The sequence below is a fragment of the Terrapene carolina genome, unplaced genomic scaffold (assembly GCF_002925995.2).
Source record: "Terrapene carolina triunguis isolate 2854851 unplaced genomic scaffold, T_m_triunguis-2.0 Scaffold95, whole genome shotgun sequence".
NCBI lineage: Eukaryota > Metazoa > Chordata > Testudines > Emydidae > Terrapene > Terrapene triunguis.
The window spans coordinates 12,001,789-12,017,276 of record NW_020664446.1 but is presented as its reverse complement, the minus strand read 5'-3'; the positions used below and the strand labels follow the sequence as shown (position 1 = coordinate 12,017,276).

Here is a 15,488-nt window from a genome sequence, read left to right as displayed (position 1 = left end):
TGGTTAGAATGAACAAGCTAACTGCAGTTTTTCTGGGGTCTGTCCTATAGCCCCAAAATTGAGGCTTTCAGGAAAATTGAAGCGTTGACTATTTAAAGCACCGCAACATTGTGACATTGTATAAGAACTGCCAAGTGCAGCATCACAATACTCCTTTAAACCTAATTCAGTGAGCTGTATATCGAAAGCCAGTTCAATATTAGCACTTACCGATGTGTCTTTCCTTGAATCTGAACCCATTTACTTAGAGGTCATGAATTGCACATCTAAAAATATCCCTCCGTGGGGCCACACTTTAGCATTACCAAAAAGGGTTGTTCAAAGTTTTGGAGTGCTCTTTACCACAAAATATGCTTGTTTTATTCATTCATTTCACAGATTGCAGAAACGAAACTGCCTTCGATCCCCAAGATTGAGTCTCCAGAGGCATATTATGAAGAGGCTGAGCCATATGATATCTCTGTGAATGGTACGTCAGAGCCGGTTCTCGGCTTTTCATGGCTATCATTAACTAGAGTGAGATGCAGAACTCAATGTTTGTGGAAACAATCAAACAGAACTACTTTCATACAATTCTTTTTTGATTCCTGTGGATTTGCTGGTCATAAGAAGGATACATTTTTATACCTAGTTTTACATTTATTTTTACATAGTTTATAAAGGATTAATAAATGACTAGTAGATGTTATACCCCTGCTATAGACAAGAGCAGTATGTATTATAGATGGCTATAAAATATTATACGTGTTGGTGGATTCTCCATTTCCTGAAGTCTTCAGATCAAGAGTGGATGTCTTTCTGGAAGAGATGCTTTAGCCGGACTCAATACAGGGGTAACTGCGTGAGATTCAATGGTCTCTGATATACAGGAGATCAGACTAGAAGATGTAATGGCGCCTTCTGGCCTTAAAATCTATGAACCCCATGGGTATATTGGACTTTATATCAATCTTGAAGCATTTATTAAAACAGCTCTTCAAAATGTATTAACCATTTTAAACTATGTATAAATGTACCCTTTATGTAAAGCGTGACAGTTTATAAACTGCAGTGATCTAGATCACTAGACCGTCCCCTCTTTCAGTCTCGGGTACCAGAGTCAGGGAATTCAGAGAAGGATAACAAGTAAGGCTGATGATTTGGATCAGAATTCATTACCATTGTGTGAGCAGTACTAGACCCAACTGTGCAACCCTGAGCTTTAAAATTTGTGACGAAGAAACAAAGTGGGGGACGTTGCTTGAAATTATGCGGGGTTAATTTATTTTGACAGTCCTTATCCCGAAGAGATGACTGTATCTTCCCAGGTGTTTGTACAGCGCCTAGCGCAATGGAGGCCCTGATCCTGATGGGGAGCCTTTGGGAGCTACAGCTCTCCTGTCGGCTTAATTACTCCACCTCCGTGAGAGGCAGTAGTTATGTTGGCGGGAGAAGCTCTCCCACTGACCCAGCACTGTCTACATGTGGGGTTGGGGTTGGTATAACTACGTCACTCAGGGGTGTGGATTTTTCACACCCCTGAGTGACGTAATTATATCGCAGTAAATGAGTAGAGTAGACCTGGCATTAGTTTGAGGCTAAGATGAATGATGAAATCAGGTGCAGTTAAGTGGAGTGAGTTGGAGTATTAGCTCCTAGTTATCACCACATCTGCATCAATCTCCTTCTATGTTTAAATCAGCGCTGCCTCGGCAGCATGGGATCTGATCCAGCTAGCTACAGGGGGATCGGATTAGCTTCCATTTTCTCCAAATCACCATAGTTTGGGGCAGTGCAGATAAAAGCCTTCAGGGTTGTCCCATCTCTGTAATGAGGAAGCCAGGTTTAGGTTTTCAAAACCTCACCCTGGACTGGTTGGCTTCTAGATGTCATTTTATCTAAATGGCTCCACTCCAGTTAGAATACTGTGGGCCAAATTCTGCTCCATTACTCCTGATCAGCACTTTGGGGGGTAGTTACCGGGCCCCGTGAGTGCAGAGAAAATCCTACCTCCAGCAGGATCGGTGGGTAAAGCACTTTTAGAAAGAAAAATAGGTGATTTTTTTTTCAGTGCTTGGGGTTGCAGCCTTGACAGAGACAGTGCAAGATACTGTTATGGGGTTCAGTGTGCAGTCCAGACCACTGAGGGAGGGGTTGTGTCACCACTTGCCCTGCAACCCTGGGTGTTTTACAATGCTTTGCTGCTGTGCTCACTGTGTTTTACAATGCTCACTGGGGTGCTCACAACCAGTCTACAAGCATGCAGGCCATATCCTGAAGAGCTAGACAGCCCTGGTTCAGCAGGTCTCACCCCAGCGGCCTGTCTATAGCCCACTCTGGCTTCCACCAGCCTTGGTTACAACCAGCAATTGACCTTTGTTTTCTTTGCCTGAGGACCGGACTGGTCAGAGAATCCAATACATGTTCCTTTGTCTAAGGCAGACCTGTTTACCAACTGCCCCAGACATACCTGGTTTAAACGCACTTTAGTCATAATTCCAACATATATCCATAACTCTGAATACACGCTGCACACATACATCATGCAAGACTATGAATGGTCAGTGAGTTATTAGTTTTCAAATGATACCTCTGTATCATTTGTATATTTTATACAAACATTTTTGCAATAGGATGGGAATACAGGGATGCTTATGGTCACACCTGCCCCTTTACAAAGCTGTAGGAGGGTTGGACCCTGGCTGACCAAGAGGCGGCGGGGCAGAGCCCTCTTTCCTGGACAGGGCATCTGCCACCATATTTGTTTTTCCCTTTATATAGAAGAAACCTGTTTTGCCAGGACATAATATCAGACAATATCCATCATTTCAGCTACTGGGTTTTTTACAAACACTTCACTGTGATGTTAATGACCAGCGTGGTGGTAGATTTAAAATGATATATTACATGTCACTTTTTAAATAAATATTCTGATACCAGTGCGTGAGCTGTGATGAGCGTGTCAGGCGTGATGAGTTGCTGACAAAGAGCAGTGAACCGCAAATGGGCCTCTGGGTCACGGACGCCCCACAGCGTCACGCTCCCCAGTGCTTGGAGTCGGAGGATTAGAATTCTGCTGACAAAAAATTCACCATCAGCTCCACCTCCCGCAAATAAAAAAACCTCCAGTTTTTGCCAGTTTCACGTCAGATTCTTTCCCTACCCAAGCAAAAAGGCAGCTGTAAACTTCATCCCACAGGATAAAGTTGGGAATTAGCAAGCAGGTAAAAAGAAAAGGGAGTCATACCTCTTGTTTCTTTTCCTGCTGTTTTAAATTGTGTGTAGCCCGTCAGCCCAAGGCTGCCTCTAACTTGCTTTGGGGCCTCATTCAGGCCACAAAGCATCATACATGCCGGGGTGTTTTCCAATTGCCTTTGCAGTGAGATAATAGTTACATTTTTTGCCATACACATAGGAAAATATAATTGTCCAATTATGCTGAGAACCACAGCATGTAGGGACATGCACCAAACTTATTCATATGTAGCCAGGTGTTCTATCTCATATATATGCCAATTAAACTGGGTTATGTTACTCAGACAGCTTTATAAAACCAACATTTTTGTGCATAGAAAACCTTGTGGGGGGGAATAAACAAGAATTCTACTGAACTCTCTCTTTTGCTTGGCAATGCAGGATATTTAATTCAGAATATGCACTGGCAGGGAATGCCTCTAATAACTGTGATGGCACCTTTGTCCTGAGAAGTTTCTAGTGAATGATTATGCAGGCACGAGGCATACAGCGAACAGGCTAAGATGGTTTGGGGTAGTGTCAGAAATATAAGATTTTGGTTACCAGGAGCACTGTCTATTGGCTGCTATTGTTCGTTTATCATTAGACGAATGAGAAATGTGCTCCGTGTTATACAGACCAATGAACGGCATAGATGTAGGGGACTGGGACTCACGACTCCTGAGATCTGTCCCCAGTGTGTTACTGACAGGGCCGGCTCCAGCATTTCTGCTGCCCCAAGCAAAAAAAAAAAAAAAAAACCGCACCCACCACCGGCCATCGGAAAAAAAAAAAAAAGTTGCGATCGGCGGCGGCAGCAGTTCAGCGGCAGGTCCTTCGCTCCTAGAGGGAGTGAGGGACCTGCCGCCCCCGAATTGCTGCAGGTGCCGCCCCTCTCCCTTGGCCGCCCCAAGCACCTGCTTGTTAAGCTGGTGCCTGGAGCCGGCCCTGGTTACTGACTAGCTATGCCCCTTTGGGCAATTCACTCAACTGTTCTGTGCCCCAGTTTCCTCCTCTGTCATAATGAATATAATCATACTGCCAAGTACCGTATATACTCGTTCATAAGCCGAATTTTTTTAGTAAAAAAGGGAAGCACCAGAGAAAGGGGTCGGCTTATGAATGGGTATATATAGAGAGAGGTGGGACACCGCCCCTCCCCCAACAGAGGGAGCAAGGAGAGGTAGCACAGGCAGCAGAGCCAGAAGGGAAGAGGCGGGGCCAGAGTCTCTCCGCTTCTGGCCACACTGCTCTCCCCCCAGTCTCTGAAGCAGCTGCAGCTGTGCCACTCATCCCCGCCCCCCAGAGCAGGCTGTGGCCGCGCCGCCCAGCCCGCCGGAGCACACTGTGGCTGTGCTGCCCGGCCCAGCCTGCTGGAACATGCTGCGGCTGCGCCGCCTGGTCTGGCCCGCCGAGCAGGTTGCGGCCATGCTGCCCAGAGACATCCTCCCCTGGCCCGCCCCAGCTAAGGTGGGAAGGGATGGGATGGGATGGGGAGAGTTTGGGGATCCCGGGCAAGGGGTGGAGTCATGTGGGGGGTGGTCACAGGGGTTACTTCCCTGACTCCCAGCTTCTCCACCCCCCCCCCCCAAATTTCCCCACCAGTTGCTGTCCCGGACCATCAGGGTAAGCAACTGGCGCGCCGGGACAATTTGTTTACTTAGGTTTACCTCCGTGCCTGCGGATGCGAGTTAAACAAACCATCTCGGCCCACCAGCGGCTTATCCTGATGGCCCGGGAGCCAAAGTTTGCTGACCCCTGAATTATAGGGTTAACTTATGAATGGGTCATAAACCATTTCCATTTTTACTTATCCATCTTGGGGGGGGTCAGCTTATAAACGAACCAGCTTATGATCGAGTATATACGGTACCTATCTTGGGAGAGTTGAGGCTCACCCCTGAAGAACAATGGGACATGTTCTGATCTCCTTTCTTATGTTGAGTAGCCCTTACTCCTCAGATGACTCCATTGACTGTGGGTCTGAAATCTGATAGGGGCTCCTTGTGGAATAAGGTGCTATTCAACATGAGTAAAGGTGATCTGTCCTTGAGAGATCCTTGGTTGGAGAGTGTAGTGCGTCATTGTTAGGTGTTAGTGTTCTCCTAGGCATCAGCTGCTCTTTGGATACTCTTCTAGTTCAGATGTTAGCTTTGTTTGTCTTTCCTGACTATTTTAAATGTGAGGGCTCTGGTGAGGCCAAATCTTTACCTACAAACTGGTCGCTGCATCCTTGGACAGTAAAATGCTAATGAACTTGGTGGTGTACACCACTGCCCTCTGCTGGATGGAATCAGAACTGTTCAACTGTGCTACAGGCCCTGTAGTGCAAACAGTTGGCGGAGATTCTCTGTTAGCTCAGTGCTAGGGGAAGGATCTGAATTCTGTTCCCTCTCCGGCCACCATGCATAGCACAGTGACAGTTGCGAAGTCCGAAGTGGAAACAGATTACAGTATGAGATGAGAACCCTATTTTCGCTGGTTGCTGACCTGGACTGTGTTTTAAGGCTTCTTTGTTAAATGAATCCCTTTTCTTCGTAGGCCCACCTCCTCTTGTCATTTATGCTGTGGGAGATCACGGGTAGCTAATGGAGTTACATCTGATATCCTATAATTTTAATGAAGCTGCACCTGTATAAAATGCTGTGAGGCCCATAAAGTGAACTGGGATGGGAATATGCAGATTCAGACAAATCCTGAATGTCAGAGTAGACAGTATTGTTACCCACATCTTAACTGCTGAACCACAGGGCTCCTCAGCTGGTATCTGCCCCAGACATAAATAAGGCACTTTGCAGGTGGTTATGCACAGACGCCTTTGCAGGGGGGTTAAATGGGAAGGAAAAAGCTTAAGAATTGGCCAAGAATCTCCATGGTCCTAGTGAAAGTCACTCTCTGACCAGTTCACAGTTCAGGCTGCCACTTTAGGGGAATGAAAATCTGGATGGGAGATCTGTAATGAGATTCTGACGTTAGGAAGAAATGTAATTAAGTGGCTGAAGAGGAGCTATAGTAGAAGGGAAAAGAGAGAGTTTGTTGTCTAATGGCTACAGCACGAGGCTTGAGTAAAGAGACCTGAGTTCAAACCCTAGCTCTGTCTTTAAATCTCCCTAGGCTTGGTCCTGCATCCTCTGGGGTTGGAGTTTTGCTGTTGACTTCAACGGGTGCAAGACTGGACCCTCTGTCCCCCAATTTCCCCATCTGTAAAGTGGGGATAATGTTACTTATCTCTCTCATATGGGGTGATGGAACGTGCTTTGAGATCCTGGGGCAAAGATGCTATAGAAGGGCATCCTTTCCTAGCGGAGTGGTGAAGATGCAGGTGGCTGGGGAGCCGCTGTTCGTCTCTTGTTACTGAGTTTTTGAATTTATGTCTTGCATCTCCAAGCAAATGGATGTAGTAAAATAAAACAAGAATAGCAGCACTAATAAAATTAGCAAATATGTTGCCAAGAAGAGACATCAAAGCAAATCCTCCAGATGGGCTGAGGAGATAAGCAAGTCATGTGGCATCAGAGGTGGGACTGAAAGACAGTGTAACAAATGGTGGAGGACTAAATTAGAATGAACCTAATAAAGACAGGCTTGTTAGGTCTTGTGGCCGTTCCTTCATCTGCAGTATTTTTGCACATAATCTAAGAACGCCATTGCCCTTCGTTACATTTGCATTAATTACTAGGATCCCCTTTTGCTTCGAGTCAGTGCTGAGATAGATTCCATCCTTATCAGTCTACCCCTGCGCTGCATTTGCATAATTGAGTGGCACGATACGAAACAGAATGGGAATGTGAGTGACAATGTGGCTGCCTAATTAATAATAATTCAGACTGAAATATTTCATCTGCACCAGTTGATTTTAATGTTGATGGTTATTTTAAAAGGGATTGCCTAGTTTAAGGGGAACCAATGTAAAATGTGGGGGCTCTCTCTCTCTCTCTCTCTCTCTCTTTGCTTGTGACTATGCAGGTATTCTTGGTAGGCTTGCTGCTACTGGAGCCAGGACAGGGTTGCAGGTTACCGAGGGAGTAATTTATGCCACAATAACCATGGGTACGGCATGTTTTCAAAGCCTGAACTTCTGGCATTGTCTTTCTATTTATTGTCATTGTAGCAGAGAGGATCACCTGCCCAAACTATCCATTTTGTTACTACCGGCATTCCTCCCTTACAAGCATGGATGGATCACCACCACCATTTGGCACATTGTCATCCTGGATGGATACATTTCCATTCAGGAGGGCGGGGGTAGGGTGGGGGAGATGTTCAGAAGTTCGCAATCACTTTTTGCCAATCAATGGTTCATCCCATATAGAAGGAGTTTTTATCAGAGTACATCTGAATGGCACTGCTTTGTATAGATGAAGATGTTGCAACCAGTGAAGGGGCTGATCATTAGCTGGTGTAAATAGGCATAGTTCTCTGGAAGTGGAGCCATGCCAATTTACAATAGCTGAGGATCTGTTCCAAAGTCTTCTAGGAGGTAAGCTGTAGAGTGGCCTGTATGCGGGAAATAATACAGTCATCGGCTTTTGAAAGCTGAACTACCTGATCGGTTAATGGTGGGCCATTAACACGATACCCATGGGCATTCAGTGAATTTTGAAGTGGATGGTCTCCTTTTGAGACATTAGCTTAATTAGTGTTGCTTTGCACTAATCACCTGTTGGAGCTATCATATAACACTTAATTGGGAGACATTTTGAGAGCAATATTGTAACATTGCTGTGGCTTCTGAAAGTTACTTTTATTTTAAAAATGAATACACTTACCTTACTGGATAATGCTTCAAGGAATCACAGTAAAGTGTTTTAACTATTTTCTCTGTTTTCCTTTCAAAAATGTCTACAATGTTAAGGTAACACTGCACTTGAGTGGACATTTGACTAAGTCTTGATCAGAGCAGCATAATGAGATCAGTATCTTAATTCTGTTCAGTAGGGATGAACATGCACAAATTAAACACGAGGTGCACAAATCTTGGGGTATGCCTCTGATAGATCTATGTGAACCCCACTAATAATAATGGGTGGCTGGCAGATTACATCTGTATCATGAACACCTAGGTCTTGTTGCAAATCTCATGGAAGTTGCTGGGGAGTCTCTCTATTGACTTCAGTGGACTTTGCACCAATGACCAGCCATCTTCACCTTCTGAAAACCTTCATGACCTATGTACATCAGAGCTGGGTAGCACTATACATCGTGGGTGTAATTTTCAAACGTGGTCAGCATTGGCCTCTGCTCTCATTTGAATGGTAACATTCCCCTTGACTTCAGTGGGAACAGAGTTAAGACAACGCTGAGCGTTCTTGAAATCCCATTCCTTATTAAGAATGTAATGGACAGTTTCATACTGTTCTTGACTGAGCATAAAAACAATCACTATTATTTAAGGCTGTAGTTTATTACTAATTCTTACTGCGACCACTCAACATCGCTTCACTGGTGCCAACGCTCAGATGTATGTCTTGCCATACATTCCAGGTTGAGTCGATATAGCCGTTGGCCCAGAAAGGGAACCATAGAATAACATACAATGAATCATTGCTTGTTGCATGGCCTTGCAGAGTTCGTTTTTACATACAGGAGGCAGGGGCTGACTTGGAAGGAACTGGACATAGCTTGCAATCATGTTGCAGGTTTGGAAATTTTGGCTTCTAGTTGGGTATATAAAATATATAATTGGAAAAATACAACCAACATCTGCTAGCGCATCTGAGGAAAGCTCTTAAATTGTAGACTCCTTTGAGTATTTGCAAAGAGAGAATCTCAGGTGCAAAACATCAAAGCAACAGTTTGGGCTAGAAGGGAAAAACGGATGCTGGGAGATCAAATTCACTAAGAAAATGGCCTTAGGAAATCTTCAACAGAGAAAAGCCCTGGGGCAGAGCCTCTGAGCTGCTTGTGACTGTGGCATGCTCTGAGGACGCTCTCACTTGCCTGATGTGAGCATGTATGAAACAAACTGGAATTACCACCCAGAAATACACTTGGTGACCAGCTTTGCCTTGTTTACAGAAGACGGAGAAGCAGTCAGCAGCTCATACGAATCCTATGATGAAGAAGAGAGCAGCAAAGGGAAGTCAGCAACCCACCAATGGCCATCCACTGAAGCCACCATTGAGCTGATGAAAGATGCCCGTATCTGTGCTTTTCTCTGGAGGAAGAAATGGCTGGGACAGTGGGCCAAACAGCTGTGTGTCATTAAGGACACTAGGTTGCTGGTATGCAAACATTTGCATTTCCTCCCTCACCCCCCCAAATAACCTATTTTCTCAGACTGGGAGTGGGAAGTGGCTTCTCAATTCCCATATGGCAAAGAGTCTTATTTTAATTCAGATGCTTTAAGAAATATCCACTTAGCCTCCACGTGGAATTCCCCAAAGATTTCCACTCAGTAACATAACCAATAGAATACAGGCAGGTGATACCACAAGCCAAAGAGCAGGTAAAGCAGTATTGCTGTTAGTTGTTCTAGAAAACGATGTGGGGTAAAATGTTCATCGATTCCAAAGCCAAGAGACCACAATGATCATCTAGTCTGACCCGATGTAGAACACAGGCCATAGAACTTCCCCAAAATAATTCCCAGAGCAGAGCTTTTAGGAAAACACCCAGTCTTGTTCTAAAAATTGCCAGTGATGGAGAATCCACCATGACCCTTGATAAATTGTTCCAATGGTTAATTACCATCACTGTTAAAAATTTACACCTTCTTTCCAGTCTGAATGTGTCTAGCTTTAACTTTCAGCCCTTGGCTCATGTTATACTTCTGGAGGCTAGGTGGAAGAGCCCATTATCAAATATCTGTTCCCCATTTTATCAAAAGTGCCTAAATCCCATTTTCAAAAGCAAATTAGGCACTTAGAAGCTTAGATCACATGGAAAACCAATGGCATTTAGGGACAGATTTACAAAGGCATTTAAGTGCCTAAAGAAGCAGATAGGTGCCCAGTGGGATTTTCAGAAGTGGATAAGCAGGTAGGTGCCTAGTGGGATTTTCAGAAGTGCATAAGCAGGTAGGTGACCAAGTCCTATTTAAACTCAGTCGGAGTTAGGCACCCAACTTGCTGAAGAATTTTAAAAATCCCACTAGGTGCATCTGTAGGCCCCTAAACACTTTTAAAAATCTGCCCCCCTAGGTGCCTAAGTCTCTTTTGAAAATGGGACTTAGGTGCTGAAGGCATGTCAGCACTCTAGAAAATTTTACACATGGCCTAGTGGTTTGTAAGCAAGTCAGGGACTCCTTTGTTCTAATCCTGACTCCTCTGACAGCAACCTCCCATGGCTGTTCTTTTACTCATAACATGTTGGTTAGACCCTGTAAAATCTCTTGAGATATAGTTTGTATGAAAGATGATGCGGGGTGTGTGTGTGTGTGTGTGTGTGTGTGTGTCTGTAAAACATCTGGATGCTGCAGCTGTAACTGAGTTGGATCTTCTTTGTGTTCTCTGCAGCTATTGCAGATGTGCACGGTGCTCCACTTGTGCTGATGTTAGGAAGTGGGTTATGTTGAGTTTACATGCTTTTAATCTCTTACTTTACTTCTCTCCTTTTGCTCTCAGTGCTACAAGAGCTCCAAGGACCACACCCCTCAGCTTGATGTGAACTTGCTGGGCTGCAGTGTCATACACAAGGAAAAGCAAGTGAGGAAGAAAGAACACAAGCTGAAGATCATTCCGATGACTGCAGATGTGATTGTGCTGGGCTTGCAGAGCAAGGACCAGGCAGAGCAGTGGCTCAGAGTGAGTGGAGCTGTGTCACTTTGCCCACCATGGTGCGATCATGTAACAAAAGACACGGGCTCTTGGGTTACAATGTCAGATTAGCTGTACCAGTGGAAAAGGGGGGCTGTTCATTCCGCTGTGCCCCTGTGGTAACTCCCTCTGGGCTCGCACTCCTGTACCCAGGGCTGGATTAACTTGGAGGCAAATTAGGCACATGGCTAGGGCCCAAATTGGTGTTGAGAGGCCAAAATCATAGGCCAGGATCCTTCGCCGCCTCCCCTTTGCCCAGCTGAAGGGGCACAGACCACCCACAGCAACGCCCTCTGCCCTGGCACTGCAACCCTAATCCTGACCCCATGGTGGTGTTTGGAGAGCACCACCCTGCAAGAGCAGCTCCTCTACCAGGGGGGCTGGGCCCAGTTTCCCGCTCTGGGCATTGCCACCTGGCACATGGGGTTGCAGCCCCATTCAAGTTTGGCCCAGCCAGCCTTCCATCATGATGGGAGAGCGTGGCTGGCGTAATCTGAGTGGGTGGCATTGCAATACGCCCTCCTCGCTTTCCCCTGAGACCGCCTCTCGCACCCGGCTGAGAGAAGTGTATGGTTGCCCCAGTGATGGGTTAATCTGGCCCTGCTTGTATCTTGCGCCTGCCTTCTCGGCACTCCCTCGTGCTCTGCCCTGACTGAGAAATGTGGTGAATAAGTTATTCCTTGCAGTTTTCTCGCAATGAAGAAGGTAAAAGACTATAGAAGGTCCTTGGATTCATTGAGGTGAAATGGCTGTCTCTTCCATTCACCCTTCTGGAATCATTTTTGCTGGCAGGGAACCTCTCCATCTCCTCCCCTGGGTTCTCCGTGCTGGGCTCTTCACACGTCTCCATGCTCTCAAGGCTCAGCACTTCTGCTGGAAGATTGTGCATGCTGAGATGTCAGGCATGCGGGGCCGGCAGTATCAGATCAGCAGTGAAAGCTCCAGCTCCCTGCACGATGGTCTGAATTTAAGGGAAGGGAGGGGAGGATACGTTGCCAGGGAAGGAAGCGTCTAAAACGATCCTTTAGGGTTGTTGAAGTTGTTGGAGACTGGGGGGGGGGGGGGGGGAAGTTGTTGGAGACTGGGGGGTTGGGGTGTTAGTAGAGCAGGAAGAGAGGGTTAGAAAGAGACGGAGAGAGACAGAGAGTGAGTGTCAGGGGACAAGAGCAAAGAGTTTGGGTACAAGGCTACAGACCTTTACTATATTCATAGGGATTCAATGCACTGCACTGGAACTTAGCGATACAACTCCCATAGACGTTATTGTGGCTCTGCTTGGAGGCCGTACTCCATTCCGCTATTCTTCCGACATACACTGGCCTCATTCACAGCTGCAAGCACATAGCCACGTGCGCCGCTTCGTTTTCATGTCCAGGGCGAGCATGCTCCCAGCAAACCCTGGCCACCTTCTGTATGTCGGAGAATGGAGAGGACCTCCCCAGCCCAACCTTTCCAGCCAGAATAAAGGAGGGCTTTCAGCAAGAGAGCACTGAACTCCCAGCTTCAGTCTAATTGATGTTTAATGGGAAATGCTGCAGAGACAGAAGAACGCTTAATGCCTCTCTCTGTAACAATGTGTGGGAACGCTTTTTGGAGAAAGTCCCAAACACAGAATAGCTAAGGACTGTACAGGAAACATGGTTGTTCATGGAAACTGCAGCAGAACAATGAACCTTTACAAAGATCAGCGATTAACTCAAAGCAGGCAGAAGAGCTCTGTTCACTCGCAGCCTTCAACACACCCACTGGACTGATACAGAGGGCCAAGTTTTGCCCTGACTTAAACTCAGTGCAGCCCCATTGAAGTCACTCGGGTCGCAACATGTCAAGCCAAGGCAGGATTTGGCTCTTAGAATTTTTGTTCATTTGAACTTTATGGGCCAGGTCCTTAGCTGGTGTCACCCCATTGAAATAAATTATGAAGAGTTACATGATTTACACCAACTGAAGACCTGGCTTTAGTGATTTCAGTTCCCAGGGTTTTATGCAAATTGTGTCATCTTATTTTGCTCCTAGTGCCTAGCATCCTCTGAATTTTGTTTTCCATTTACAGTCCACATGAACCCCAAACCTCAAAGAGAAATTCTGCCAGAACGGCTTGCTCCACCTACAGTCATGTCTGCACCCTACGTGAGCAGGGCAGGGGGTTGACATCAAACCCTAATTCTGGTTTTGCTTGCAATGGGTCCCAGGTTTTGTTCACCGTGCGTTCCGGTTTTGTTGGTTACAGAGCCTGCATTCATGATCCCTTTGACAAAGCCGGTGTAAGGTTCAGGTTTTTAACATTTAGGTGAATTTTGGCATGATGTTGAGTTTTGCTGCCTATGTTCTGCATACCTCTGAAGATGATGAGTATTGGTAATTTAACAACTCTTTTTTTAGCTTGCTGCTTTGTTCTCTGTGCAGGTAATCCAAGAGACCAGTGGCCTTCAATCTGAAGGAGTGGGTGAAGGAAATCAATACGTTCCAGACTCCCACCGTCTTAGTTACCTCAAGGTACAGCTTGTATCTTTAGCAAGGTGATATTCAATGTGTAAAATGCTTTAAATCCTTCTTTTACAGCCGACTCCTTTAACAAAAAACATGCAGAGTTTACACCAGTGCAGTAACTTTATCTGGGCAGGAAGGAGACTGAGACTGATACGAATGCAACCACACTTTACTGCTGAAAGAAGCATTATTGGAGCAATATTAATTTTCCTTGACATACATAGAGAGCATAAACTAACCTCGATTATTCCTGAACTGCCATTTGCTGAGTTTCTTGCTCCTTCCACTGAAGTGTCTGGTGGAAACCTGTTAGTGGACGGAACGGACCACTGGTCTGACCTAGCGTGGCAGGAGCTATGTTCCTACCCTGACCCTAGTATAATGATTTGCCTACATCCAAACTCTCCAAAAGTTTGGATAATTTCAGATCCAGATTCAAACGTTGAAGCCTGGGATGATCTCCAATACAAATAAATGTTGGGAGTCTTAAGAAACAGCCCCAGAGCAGCACAAAGGTGACTATCCGAGAGCTGGGGACCTGGAGATTCTCCAGTATTAGACCATCACAGTAGCACAATAAACCCAAGTAGGTGCCCAGATACCATGGTGAGGGACACAGCATGGACAGATAGATGGAAAAAAAGAGGTGGCAATGGATCCCATCTTACTTTTAGGAAAATATTTATTAAAAAAAAAAAAAAATTAAAAAGGCTTGGCCTACAATTTAAAGGGGAAAGGACTCTAACGAAATACCTGACAGAAGTGGATGGGCCTCCAAAGTACACAATATAGGCTAGATCCTCACCTAGCTCCAGTGATTTCAACCGAGCTACACAGCTCCAAACCAGCCGAGGTAGGGGGCCCACACATTTAGAGACCTGGGTTTGCAAATGTGCCTGGGTTGCTACATAGGACACATGTGACTTTTCATGCTTCCTTCTGTGATGTCCACACTTTGTTCCCATAATTATTTCAATACTTTCCCCAAATTTCCCTTGACCAGCATAGAGACCCAGCCCATGGATTTTTTTTTTTTTTTGTCAACAAAGACATTCTTGGCCCATGCTTGGTGGTGTTAATGTATTGCCTTGGCCCCGTGGCGCTCACGTCTGGTCCTCGTTGACAGGCGGACTTGTCCGAGAGGCATTCTGTGGCATCAGAGAGCGGGAGCAGCACGGACGGCCACCCGGAATCCATTGAAACAAAAGATGGTAAAAGAAACCAATGTCTGGTGTAACAGGACACTCCTTTGCTCTGTCTTCTTACCTCTCAGACTCACAGGACCACGTATTTGAGTTCCCTTCACCACCACCACCACCACCATGCAACAGTCTATTTACGATACCCTTTGTGCTTTCAGACCTCTCCTCGGGACCTGAGAGCAGCAGAGCCCTCCCTTCCCTGAGGCCTTTGTGAGCCCAAGCCCACCCCATCGAGCACTTCCTTCCTGTGTCTCTTTAGCCTGATGGGCTAATTGGCTCTTTAGCCCACCAGCCTGATTATCTAATGCCCTCAATCTGCTTTCCGGGTGGGGCAGGGGGAACTAATTTGCCTCCAAGTGATCAGAGAGCAGGTTCACCCCCTGCACTGGGGAGAAGCTTGCCTGGATGGGTTTATTCCAGATCACCAGTCCCACCCATTTCACTCGCAGCGAACCCCAAACTGATCTGACAGCGGGTGAAAGCTGTAGACACGTTAACTTCCATTTTTTTCAGGGACAGGTGGAAAGGAAGGATGGTCAAGTGTTTAGGGCTAGCAGTGTACAGCCCCTAGCACAATGGATTGGGATACGATTCTGTCATGGTGGTCACCACTGCTGCATCCGTCCTGACCACTCCTCCAGTGACGGGCTGGGGAGAGAGGGTCGGGGGGACTGGGAGAGAAGGGGGTTGGAGATTGGGTGAGCTGGAGGTGAGGGGTGGTCAGCGATTGGGTGAGCCAGGGTCAGGGGGAGCAGGATGGAGGGGGAAAGGGGGGAAAGAAGGCAGAGAACAGGAACTATAACCACAAAGGACCTGGGGGGCTGAA

The 15,488-nt window shown here is 46.2% G+C and overlaps 1 protein-coding gene across 3 annotated transcripts in view; it reads left to right on the top strand.

Annotated features, from left to right (window-relative positions):
• AFAP1L2 (actin filament associated protein 1 like 2) overlaps window positions 1-15,488 on the top strand; it is a 124,325-nt gene that overhangs the window by 92,230 nt on the left and 16,607 nt on the right. For 2 of the 3 annotated variants that reach the window (XM_026650977.1, XM_026650975.2), the window contains exons 5-9: window positions 379-469; window positions 9,232-9,437; window positions 10,779-10,958; window positions 13,377-13,466; window positions 14,587-14,671. In XM_026650977.1, the coding sequence (XP_026506762.1) occupies window positions 379-469; window positions 9,232-9,437; window positions 10,779-10,958; window positions 13,377-13,466; window positions 14,587-14,671 (652 nt within the window). The remainder of the gene's footprint in view (window positions 1-378; window positions 470-9,231; window positions 9,438-10,778; window positions 10,959-13,376; window positions 13,467-14,586; window positions 14,672-15,488) is intronic. The other variant, XM_026650976.2, reaches the window with a different exon arrangement.